The 11,903-nt window shown below is 55.3% G+C and overlaps 1 protein-coding gene across 1 annotated transcript; it reads left to right on the top strand.

Moving 5' to 3' along the window:
- The first annotated feature begins 988 nt into the window (after positions 1–988).
- On the top strand, positions 989–10,592 carry IRF8 (interferon regulatory factor 8). Its single transcript, XM_063410902.1, has 9 exons — positions 989–1,101; positions 3,070–3,244; positions 4,306–4,489; positions 5,408–5,496; positions 5,887–5,998; positions 6,275–6,322; positions 7,383–7,769; positions 8,303–8,418; positions 9,418–10,592. The coding sequence occupies exons 2-9, from the start codon at positions 3,071–3,073 to the stop codon at positions 9,586–9,588; spliced, it is 1,281 nt and encodes a 426-aa protein (XP_063266972.1). The 5' UTR covers positions 989–1,101; position 3,070; the 3' UTR covers positions 9,589–10,592.
- Positions 10,593–11,903: the final 1,311 nt, after the last annotated feature.

The raw sequence follows: 11,903 nt of genomic DNA, 5'->3' as shown, positions 1-11,903 counted from the left end.
ATCCAGACTGGGAACAGCGGGAGCTGCTGGGGCAGGGAGGGGGGAATGATCCAGGACTGGGGATGGTTCAGAAAGGAACTGGGAACTGCCTGGGGGTGACTAAACTGGGACTGGGGATGGACCAGTTTGGGGAAAGTGGCCTGGGAGTGGAAATGGACTGAGCTGGGACTGGGGACACTGGTCTGAGACTGGGGAAGCTGATCTGGGACTGGGAGGACTGGTTTGGGACTAGACTGATCTGGAGCTGGGGAGGTTTATTTGGGGATATACTGATCATGAGCTGAGGACGGATTGATCTGGGACTGGGTAAAGTGGGCTGGGAGTGGGAATGGACTGAGCTGGGACTGGGGACACTGGTCTGAGGCTGGGGAGGCTGATTTGGGACTGGGGACAGAAAGACTTGGGAGAGTGACCAGAGAAACTGAGCTGGAACTGGGGAAGCTGATCTGGGACTGGGAAGACTGGTATGGGACTGGGTTGATCTGGATCTGGGGAGGTTTATTCGGGGATAGACTGATCATGGGCTGAGATGGACTGATCTGGGATTGGGGATATTGGTTTGGGACTGGGGATGGACTGATCTGGGACTGGTAACGGACCAGTCTGGGTCTGGGAAGACTGTTGGGGGACTGGGGAAACTGGGTTGGAACTGGGAATGCATTAATTTGGGACTGGGAATGGATTAATTTGGGACTGGGAACGACGGGACCGACCCGGCCCGGGACAGACCCAGGACAGACCCGGGAGCGGGGCGGGTTAACCACGCCCCCTCCGCCCTGGCCCCGCCCCATCCAGCCCAGGCCCCGCCCCCTTCGCGCAGGCCCCGCCCCTCCCGGTCAGCTGATTTCGGGGAAAGCCGCGCTTTAAGAGAAACCGCGGCGCGCGCCCCGCCCCGCCGCTTCTCATTGGTCAGGTCCGCCAGGCCCCGCCTCCTCATTGCGGGTGAGAGGAGCCGGTGATTGGTGGAGCGCGGAGGGGCGTGGCGATGGGCGTGGCCTCATTATCGCGCTGGTTTATAAGATGAGCTCGGGGAAACCGCGGGCGCGGCACCGGGAGCGGGAGCGCGAAACGGGAACGGCACCGGGACCGGCTGGGGGACAGGTACCGGCATAGACATCCCACTGGGAGGGCAGGGACCGGCACCAGCATCTCCCCTGGGAGGGCAGGGACCGGCCGGGGGACAGATACCGGCATCGGCATCTCCCCTGGGAGAGCAGGGACCGGCCGGGGGACAGATACCGGCATCGGCATCTCCCCTGGGAGAGCAGGGACCGGCACCAGCATCTCTCCTGGGAGGGCAGGGACCGGCTGGGGGACAGGTACCGGCACCGGCATCCCCCGTGGGAGGGCAGAGACCGGCCGGGGAACCGATACCGGCACCGGCATCCCCCTGGGAGGGCAGGGACAGGGGCCGGCATCTCCCCTGGGAGGGCAGGGACCGGCTGGGGGACAGATACCGGCACCGGCATCCCACGTGGGAGGGCAGGGACTGGCACCGGCATCTCCCCTGGGAGAGCAGGGACCGGTCGGGGGACCGATACCGGCACCGGCACCCCCCGCAGGAGGGCAGGGAGCTGCCGCAGGACAGCATCCCGTACGGGCATCCTCTGTGAGAGGACACCGGGAAGGCACCGGCAGCGAGCGGCGAAAAGGCAGGGGCAGGTCCCGACCGCTGCCCCGATTACCCGCACGGCTGCGGGGAAGGGCAGCGAGTTTGCGGGGTCGCACGGGTGCGGGATGTCCCCGTCGCGGTCCTCGCAGTCCCCTGCGCAAGGACCGAGCCCGCTGCGGGCGGCAGAGCCCGGGCTGGGCGGGCTGGAGGCGCGGGGTGGCCGTGCTGCCAGCCCGGTGGAGGGGGCTCCTTGAGATGGAGGGAGATGGAGCTCCGGCCTCCGGCAGGGATGGGGAGAAGCTTTCTAGAAAACGCGGTGATTGAGGAGTGTCCCATTTATCAGCTTCTCCCCTTTTGGCATCACTCAGGTTGGGTGCTGGAGCCCTTCTGAGTGTGCCCCATTCCTCCAGGGACGAGCTGCTCCGTGTCCTTTGGGGCATCCAGAGCTGTGCCCTCCATGATGTTTTGGCTGGTGGTGCCGGTGCTCACCCCCTAAAAACCATGGGCTGTGCTCTGGGCATCCAGGGCCATCCCTGTGTCCTGCTGGGCAGTGCCCAAGGGGTGGCATTTGGTGGCACTGAGGTGCTGGGAGCCCATGGCAAAGCAGGGACCACCGGCTCTCAGGCTGTGCTGGGGGCATCCTTGTTTTCTCCCCAAAAATCTTCCGATGGGGCAGTAAATAACAAACGAATGAGTAAAATTTAGAGCCAAAATGCCTGGAAAGTTGATTCAGAGGCTGCTGATCACTTCTGCCAGGCCGCCAGCTCCTGTCATGCCATGGAGGTGGCAGGGAGGGCTGAGCCTGGCACTTTGCTTCCAGCAGTTGTGTGTTCCTTGTCCCTGGGAGGATTTGGGATGCAGTTTGGAGCTGGCATCTGCTCCCCAAATAATGCCTGGTTAGAGGAGCTGCTGCCCTCTCCGGGGCAAATCCTTGTGCCAAGACCAGCCAGGGACAGCTCTGGTAGCCCAGGGTGGCCTGCCCAGTGTCACTTGCTCAGGTGGCAGCACAGCTGGGGGCTTTAAGCCCCATCCATCTGCTTCCTCTGTGACTTATCCTGCAGCAGAGTAGGAATAAGCAGAGCACTGAGTCAGCTGCTTCTGGCAGCGGAACTTTGGTAGAGCTGGAGGAAGAATTTGTAGTAACTCAGAAGGAAATTGCCTTGATTTTTTTTTTCAGTTTAAAAGCAGCAGAGGGTGTGGTGGGAGGCATTTTAATCCCTGAATTACAGATCTGTGGGCTCCCAGAAGGATTTGGGTTGGAAGAGACCTTAAAGATCACCTCATTCCGTGGGGTTTGTGGGGCTTCCAAAAGCTGCAGGTGGTGGCACTGCCAGCTGGGCATGGGGCAGAGCAGCCCAATCCCTGCTGCTGGCCAGCTGTGCTGGGATGGAAGCGGGAGCACTGACAGGGCTGTCCCCCCCGTGTCCCCCCCGTGTCCCCCTGTGTCCCCCGTGCAGGATGTGTGACCGGAACGGCGGCAGGCGCCTGCGGCAGTGGCTGATCGAGCAGATCGACAGCGAGCTCTACCCGGGGCTCATCTGGGAGAACGAGGAGAAATCCATGTTCCGCATCCCCTGGAAGCACGCCGGCAAGCAGGACTACAACCAGGAGGTGGATGCTTCCATTTTCAAGGTGGGGACTTGTCCTTGGTGTTCCTGGGCTCTGTGGTGCTGTTTTTGTCCCTTGGTGGGACGTGGCCACGCTGTTTCTGGGTTTCACATCTTTAACCCCAGCAGGAGATGCTGCAGTTGGTCTCCCAGAGGGTTTTTTTTGGGATGATTTATTCCTTTTTATATAAAAAAAAGAGATTTGTTTTCAGCATGTTTGAATCCATGTGTGACACGAGAAGCAGCTTTTGACCCGCTCTAAACTTCTCATCTGCTTCTCTTGATAAAATGCTGGATTTATATAAAAAAAACAAACCTGAAAAGACTTTGCAGATAGGAAGGAAGGATTTCACTGAAGGGGGATTTCCAGTTTTGGAAAAAATGGGAAAATTCCATCCTGAAGCAAAAAGGTCAGGTCTTCCCCAGGAATTCCCTTCCCTCTGACCTCACTTTCAAGTATCTGTACTGGTGAAGGAGTTTAATTTCAGTAATAACTGGTTTGGGAGCACTGAGTTATTAGGATAGCCTTGAACTCAGCCCTCTGAAAATATAGAAATATCTATATAAAAGAAATCAATATGCATATTTAAAAAATGTGGAATATTTTTCATTCTTCCTTCAGCAATAAAATATGTTCTCCTGCCAAAGCACAAATTTTGTTCTGATCTTGGAGAAATCAGTTTATTTGTTTATTATTTTATTAATCAGGAGCTAGAAAATGAGGTTTGTTTTGATTTTTTAATTGAGCAGCAATTCCTCGTGTCCCCAGCAGCTCCTGACCCGTAGGTGCAGAAGTGAACCCACACATGATGATTTTGATCTCTGCTTTTTGCAAACCTGGGTTTTAAGAGACTTTTCTGCGTTTCTGAGGCAGGCAGGGCTGCTCTGCACCCCAAAAAAAACCCCCAGGTGTGGTGGCTGTGCAGGTGGCCGCAGTCTAGGAGTGAAACAGCAAACCCCAGGAGATGCTCGAGAGGCTGCAAGATGCAAAATTCTCTCTGCAACCCCAGCTCTTCCTCCCTGAGAGGCTTTGTAGAGCTCACAGGGAGGATTTTTTAGGGTTTTTTTTGTCGTTCTTTGCTTTAGGCCTGGGCTGTTTTCAAGGGCAAGTTCAAGGAAGGTGACAAAGCGGAGCCGGCCACGTGGAAGACGCGGCTTCGCTGCGCCCTCAACAAGAGCCCCGACTTTGAGGAGGTGACAGACAGGTCCCAGCTGGACATCTCCGAGCCCTACAAGGTCTACAGGATCGTGCCAGAGGAGGAGCAGAAGTGTGAGTTCCCCAGGAAAGGGCTGAGCCCCGCGGTGGCTCCATCCTGGCACCACAGCCCTCCTGCTCCGTGCTGTGGCTCTGTGCCTGTCCTGCTTTGCAGATGTCCCCTGGGGTGACAAGGAAGGGAGGAGAAAGGCCAGGCTTGGTTTTTTTAGCCCCTAAAACCCCTAGGAAACAGGGGACAGCTGCAGCCTCATGGAAGCTCCCATCCCCTAAGGATGTTGTAGGCACAAATTCCACTTTCCCTGGCTAGGGGAGGGACAGGAGCCTCAGTCTTTTTTTCCTCCCAGCCCCTGCCCTGTGAGGAGGGTGAGGAGCTGCAATAAATCCCTTTTCTTGCTGGAGGAGCAATCATTTTGCAGAGAGCTGCTCCTTTGGCCGGTGTGGCTCAGGTCACACTAACTGTAACTCTAGTTGTGGTTAGGGGAGCCTGTGTGCTTTGTCTTTTTTTTCTTTTTTAAGTTAAAAACTTGCAAAAAGAGAATGATTTGGCAGTCAGGAAATCTGCCCTTAGCATCTCTGTCCCCTCCAGCCCGTTCACACAGAGGCTGGGCTGCCACTATGCAAATGGCACTGCAGTTCCCACCAGCAGCACCACTGCACTGGGGTGGCTGGTGGAAAAAAGAGAAGCAGCAGCCCCAGCCCCAGTCTCTGGGGTGCTCAAAAAAACCCCAAACCCTCTCCTCTGCTCCAGCTCTGCCTCTGTCACCAGCCAGGCTTTTGATTTTTCTTGCTGCTGGTCCCTGTGCCGGGGGGAAATGAGTTATAAAGTGATTTTTTGGCCCCAAAAAGCAGCTCTGGAGGGGCTGTGCCACCCTCCAAGGTGCTGTTACGTGGCTCTGCTGTGGTTCTTGATTTCATGACTTTCACTGGATGAAAGTGGGGGTGTTCTCACTGCAGCCCCTCCTCTCCTCGCAGGCAAAGCAGGGACTGCCAACGGGAGCAACCTGAACGAGGTCACGGAGATGGACTGCAGCTCCTCTGCCATCGATGACCTCATCAAAGAGGTGAGGCCTCCCCTTGGCTGCAGCTGCACTGGAGCACTGCATTCCCAAAATTCCAAGGCTGCATTCCCAAAATTCCAGGCTGCAGTGCTGGGTGTGCAGGTGAGCCAGCACCAGGACAGGGTCCTGCTGGTGGCTCCTGCTCTCCGTGTGCATCCAGCTGGGAGAGCCCTTCCCTGGGGATGGAGCCTGTCCCAACCCTGTGCCCCCTCTTGTCCTTCTCCCACCTGGCTGCTGAGGGTCTTGTTCAAATGTCCAACCCGGGCAGTGCCAGCCTTGCTCCTTCCAACCCCCAAAATTGGTTGGCACTGCCATTTGTCCCTCCCTGAGCGCTTCAGGCGCCTCGCTGGAGGCATCAAACCCGCTCTGAGCCCGGTGTGTGCTGCCCCACAGCCCTCCTGCGTGGATGAATACCTGGGGATCATCAAGAGGAGCCCCTCGCCCCCCCAGGAGCCCTGCAGGAACCCCCCAATACCCGACTGGTGGGTGCAGCAGCCCAGCCCTGGTAAGGAGCCAACAGCTTGTGTGGTATTTGGGAGATTTTTGGGGCAGGAAAAATCTTCCTGTGCGGGGATACGGAATGGGGAGCAGTTTATTTTATCTTGCTTATTAAGAATGTTTGAAGTGCTCGTTAAGAAATCCAGCTGGGAGCTTTTGCTGGCGTTTCCCTTGTGGGAGCTGGGAAACCTGGGACAGAAAATGAGGGGGCTGAGGGGGGAGCTGGGGCACTGGGATTTGGGAGCTGGGAATGCAGGCTCAGCTTGGCTTTCTGTGCCCACAGCCTTGCCCCTGATGAATGGATACTCCAGCTACGAGCAGTATCACTCAGGTAAGGCACTCAGGTGCCCCTCGCTGTTTGTGGTGGCAGGAGGTGGCTCTGACTCTGTCCCCCACCTTGAGGGAAGCTTTGCTTTGGGTTTAGGAGGTGCTGCACCCTCCTGGTTATCCAAATTTCCATGCTGGGATGAATCCTGCCCAGTGGCACGGGGGCAGAGGGCAGTTGGGGTGCTGGGATCAGCCAGCCTTTGGAAGGGGGGATCTGCCCTTGGCATGGGGGGAGTGTGGAGCAAAGGCAGGAGGAAGAGGTTCAAGGTGTTTCTTGGCCATAAACTAAACCACCAGAAGTTCCACCTCAACATGAGGAAAAACTTCCCATGGAGGTTGTCAGAGTGTTGGAACAGCTGCCCAGGGAGTTGTGGAATTTCCCTCTCTGGAGATGTTCCAACCCCACAATTCCACCTGGATTTGTTCCTGTGTCACCTGCTCCAGGTGACCCTGCTGGGGCAGGGGCTTGGACCTGGTGATCTCCAGAGGCCCCTTCCAACCCCAACCATTCCATGATCCTCTGATACTGGGAGCTCTCACTTCTGCTCAGCCCTGGGCCAGCTGGGGGAGATGTCCAACCAAGAGAGAGCCACTCCCAGGAAATCTGGGATTTGGGCATGGCAGTGAGGAACAGCTTTGTCCTTCCCTGAAATTTGGGATTTGGGCAGGGCAGTGAGGAACAGCTTTGTCCTTCCCTGAAATTTGGGATTTGGGCAGGGCAGTGAGGAACAGCTTTGTCCTTTCCTGAAATTTGGGATTTGGGCAGGGCAGTGAGGAACAGCTTTGTCCTTCCCTGAAATTTGGGATTTGGGCAGGGCAGTGAGGAACAGCTTTGTCCTTTCCTGAAATTTGGGATTTGGGCAGGGCAGTGAGGAACAGCTTTGTCCTTCCCTAAAATTTGGGATTTGGGCAGGGCAGTGAGGAACAGCTTTGTCCTTCCCTGAAATTTGAGATTTGGGCAGGGCAGTGAGGAACAGCTTTGTCCTTCCCTGAAATTTGGGATTTGGGCATGGCAGGAGGAACACCTCCCTCCCTGACGAGACGTGCCCATCCCTCTCCCCCAGGTTATTCCCAGATGGTGATCAGCTTCTACTACAGCGGGAGGCTGGTGGGCCACGTCAGCACCTCGTGCTCCGAGGGCTGCAGGATCTCCCTGGGGCAGCCCTCGGGCCATGGGGAGAAGCTCTACGCCCCCGACGCCCTGGAGCACGTCCGGTTCCCCTCGGCCGACGCCATCCAGAACGACCGGCAGAAGCAGATCACCAGGAAGCTCTTCGGGCACCTGGAGAGGGGAGTCCTCCTGCACAGCAACAAGCAGGGCATCTTCATCAAGAGGCTGTGCCAGGGCAGGGTCTTCTGGAGTGGCAACACCATGGCCTACAAGGACAGGCCCAACAAACTGGACCGGGAGGAGGTGGTGAAGATCTTTGACACCAACTTGTTCTTCCGAGGTTTGTGGGAGCCTCCTGGTTTTTGGTGTTGGGGTTTTGCTCTTTCCTGTTGGGGGTAAATCCCTTGGTTTTAGGTGATCAGCCAGCAGATGTGGTGAACAGCCCTGGATGGCAGCAGTGTGGGGTTGGGAGACCTCCAGGAGGGTGGAAGAGGGGATGGGATAACAGGGATAGTCCCCATGACTCTGGAAAAGAGTCCCTGGAAAAGCTGAGGCAATTCTGGGATCCCAAAGGGTTTCTGGAGCTTGAACCCGGTGTGAGACCCCTTGGGCCCCGTGGTGGGGTTGGAAGGGTGGAGCCCTCTTCCCCTGCACCCCTTTGGAGCCGTCACTGCTGAGTTCTCAGGTGCCCTGGCTGAGCAGGTGGCACTGCCACACCTAGGAGGGAATAATGTGGTGTTTTGGGTCGTGTGGCAAATTCCAAAGCTGGAGGCTTTGCTTGAGCCCACAGCTTCCTTGTTTGATGCCAGGGATGTGTAACAAAGTCTGGCAGCCTCTGGAGAGCCAATTCCAGGTTTTCCTCTGTCCTTGCAGAGCTGCAGCAGTACTACAACAACCAGGGCCGCTTCCCAGACAGCAGGGTCATGCTGTGCTTCGGGGAGGAGTTCCCAGACGCGGTGCCACTGAGGTGTAAACTCATCCTTGTCCAGGTACAAGAAAGGGACCCAGGCGAGGGGGGAATTCTGCCAGCAGAGCTCCAGCCCCACTTGGATTTGGGTGCCTGGATTGGGGGTGGGAGCGTGGTGCTTTTCCACAGCCCCCTGAGAGGTGCTTGGGCTGCTGATTATCAAACTCCTGGAGCTGGGTTTGCAGATGAAACTCCCCAATGGCACAAGTTTTGTGAGCTGCAGGGAAATCCTTCCTTTTCCTCCTGATCCTGTGTGGGCACTAGGACTTGTGCCTTTTCCTGTGGGAAATGGGGAAGCAGATCCCTGGCTGGTGGATTTAGGATCAGTCAGTGCTGTGGCCAACAGCCGTGATGGCAGCAGTGGGGCTGGGAAACCTTGGGAGGGTGAAGGAGGGGATGGGATGTGGGGTCAGTCCTCATGGCTCTGGTCAGAAACTTCTCCTTGGAGAAGCTGCAGCCATTCCAGGATTGGAAAGGCTCAGGACAGGGGGCTTGTGGAGCCTCTTGGGCCAACCAGGCTGTGGCAGCAGGGACAGGACAGGGAGGGCACAGGGAGGGTGAGGCATCCCCTCTTGAGCAAGCAGAGACCTGCCAGATCTGTGAGGTCCTGTGAGGGTTTTACAAGATCAGAGGCTGCTCCTGTGCCTCCTGCACAACTTCTGACCTTGTCACCTCTTGTTGTCTTGGGTGTCTGTGCCACTGGATCACTCTGGACGTGCTGGGACATCCCCCAGCCTGTCCTTGCTGTCCCTGCTGCCAGGAGCTCCTGGGGCTGCTCCTTCCTTCCTGGAGGTGGAGTCAGACCTGCTGTCCTGGCAGGACCTGCCCACCTGTGCTCTGCTGTGTGTCCCCCACCCCACCTCCACTGGATGGAGCAGCAGGAGGTGTCCAAGGAGGACCCTCTTCACTGCTCCTCTTTCACGCCAAAGTGCAGTGAAATTTGGAAACCCACCCAGAGATCCTGCATGTAAATATCGAACGTGAAAACCCAGGAATTCCTGACCTTTCTCCTTGGCCCCAGGTGGAGCAGCTGTACCTGAGGCAGGTGGTGGACGAGGCTGGGAAGAGCTGCAGCTCCAGCCCCATGCTGCCCATGGCTGAGGAGCCCCAGCACGAGCAGGGCTTCCGCATCTTCCAGGATATCTGCACGACGCGGCCGCTCTTCCGAGAGAACCAGCAGATCGCAGTCTGAGCCTGCCCCCTCACAGCCTCCTCTGAGCTGGGCTTATCCAGGCCCACACTTGTCCCATGAGTGCCTAAAATCCCCTTTTTTTTTTTTTTTTTTTTTTTTTTTTTTTTTTTTTTTTTTTTTTTAATTTTGAAAGTTGGGTTTTGCTCTTTGCTGTTTCCAGTGCAGAGTCTGTTTAAATCCAGGGGTGAAAATCACTATGAGCAAATGTGTTGGATGTTCAGTGTTTGCCCTGTGAACAGTTGATGATAAAAGTGACTTTTCTAGTCCCAGGGCTGTCTGTAGCTCACGGCTGGGGGACAAGGGAGCATCCAAGCTGTGCAGGAAGGTCAGGGCTGGCTTTGCTTTGTGTTGCCTTTGTTAATGGCCACTCCAGCAGAACCAAAAATCAACAGCTGTAACCACCTGCCCCAACGAGCTGCAGCTCAGACCTTGCTGAGAGCAGCAATTTGATAGGGGGTGACTCTTGGAGAAGCCTTAGAATGCTCAAATTTAGGGAATTATATCCAGGAATCAGCAGGGTGTGCCTCCCAAAGAGAACTCCTGAAATTCCTCTTTATTTTTGCTGTGAGATTTATGTGTTTCTCTTTTTCATGCCAAAGTGGATTGAAGTTTGGAAACCGATGCAGAGATCCTATGTGTAAATATTGAATATGAAAACTTAGGAATCTTAATTTTTCCTGACCAGAGCCAGAGTTTATATAAATAAATAGAATTTTAATTTTTCAAGATTGCAGCGTAGTGTGAATAGCTTGGCTTCACCCTCCCAGACACACGTGTGGGGCTCTCCCAGGCGTGTCCAGGCAGCGTCATCCATGTGTAAATCCTCATTTTCACAGCCTCTGTGTGTGGCCCCAGCTCTGGGGAGCTGCTGGTGCCTCCCAGAGCAGGACTGCACATGTGTGCGTGCCACCAGAGCTGCCTATTTATTGTATGCCTGAGGTTTATTAATTTTTTTGTTTGGTAAATTTTTATATCTCCCTGCAATTAAAGTGCTATATTTTGTATTTCTCTTGCAATGTGGTTTTTGGGTGCAATGAGTGGTGGGGTGAGTCTGGGGCCTCTGACTTGCCCCGAATTTGGTTTTACCTGCGGTGGGGTCTGTGTTATGCCTCTGTCACCTCCTTCCTCTCCCAGAACTTCCTGGATTCATCTCCAGGCAGGGAAGAAAAGAGTGAAAATGCTGTAATGCAATGGAGGGAGGGAGATGGGATCGCTTGGAGAGCCTTCATTCCAGGGAGGAAGGAGGAAGATGTGTCCCTGCTCATCTGCCACAGCACTGAGCTGGGTGTGATGCTTCAAGGTCATGGGGTGGGAGCAGTTTTTTATGGCTGTGTCCAAAAACTTCCTCTTTTCCTTTTCCCATGGGAAATGGGAGGATTTCCCCACTGTCCTCTTGTGGTGTAATCCCAGGTACCTCCCTCATGCCCTTCATGGGGAAGGGAATTGGAAAGAAAAACCTTGTGGATTGAGAACAGTTTAATATTTGGAAGAAATTCTTGGGGAGGAAATTCCTCCCTGTGAGGGTGGGGAGGGGCTGGCACAGGGTGCCCAGAGAAGCTGTGGCTGCCCCTGGATCCCTGGGAACACTCAAGGCCAGGTTGGACAGGGCTTGGAGCAACCTGGGATAGTGGAAGGTGTCCCTGCCCATGGCAGGGGGTGGAAGGAGATGAGTTTTAAGGTCCCTTCCGACATAAACCATTCAGAGATTCCAATTATAAAAATATAAAATGTAGTAATTGTCATGAAAAGGCAAGAGGAATAAAAGCAAAGGGAAGCAAGTGATGCCCAATACAATTGCTACTGAGAAGAAAATGAATCCTATCCCAGCAGAAACCAGGACACTTCTCCATCCAGATTTCTCAGGGGGGTGCCCTGAGATGGGAGAACCAGTTTGAACTTCCTCATTAAATGTGAGGATTAAGGGAATTCCTCCATCCTTGCCCAGCCCTGTTGCTGGGATGCTCATGGTCCTGCCCATGCCTTTGTGCACATCCCCTGCAGGATCACAGCACTTGGATTTGGTGCTTGTGAGAAGAGCTGGCTGCACACCAAGGTTTTTTTAGGATGCACCAGGATCCTAAAGGCAAAGGAGATCCCAGCTCCTGTGAGATTTGGTGCTTGTGAGAAGAGCTGGCTGCACACCAGGGTTTTTTAGGGTGCACCAGGATCCTAAAGGCAAAGGAGACCGCAGCTCCTGTGAGATTTGGTGCTTGTGAGAAGAGCTGGCTCCACACCAAGGTTTTTTTAGGATGCACCAGGATCTTAAAGGCAAAGGAGATCTCAGCTGCTGTGAGCTCCTCTGGGATGCTGAGGTG

The sequence above is a fragment of the Prinia subflava genome, chromosome 13 (assembly GCF_021018805.1).
Source record: "Prinia subflava isolate CZ2003 ecotype Zambia chromosome 13, Cam_Psub_1.2, whole genome shotgun sequence".
In the NCBI taxonomy this organism is placed as follows: Eukaryota; Metazoa; Chordata; class Aves; order Passeriformes; family Cisticolidae; genus Prinia; species Prinia subflava.
This window is presented reverse-complemented; position numbering and strand designations above follow the sequence as displayed.

Coding starts and splice junctions, on each gene's coding strand:
- IRF8 (XM_063410902.1), top strand. CDS start 3,071: ATGTGTGACCGGAACGGCGGCAGGCGCCTGCGGCAGTGGCTGATCGAG. Junction 5,497..5,886: donor TCGATGACCTCATCAAAGAG/GTGAGGCCTCCC, acceptor GCTGCCCCACAG/CCCTCCTGCGTGGATGAATA. Junction 7,770..8,302: donor CACCAACTTGTTCTTCCGAG/GTTTGTGGGAGC, acceptor CTGTCCTTGCAG/AGCTGCAGCAGTACTACAAC.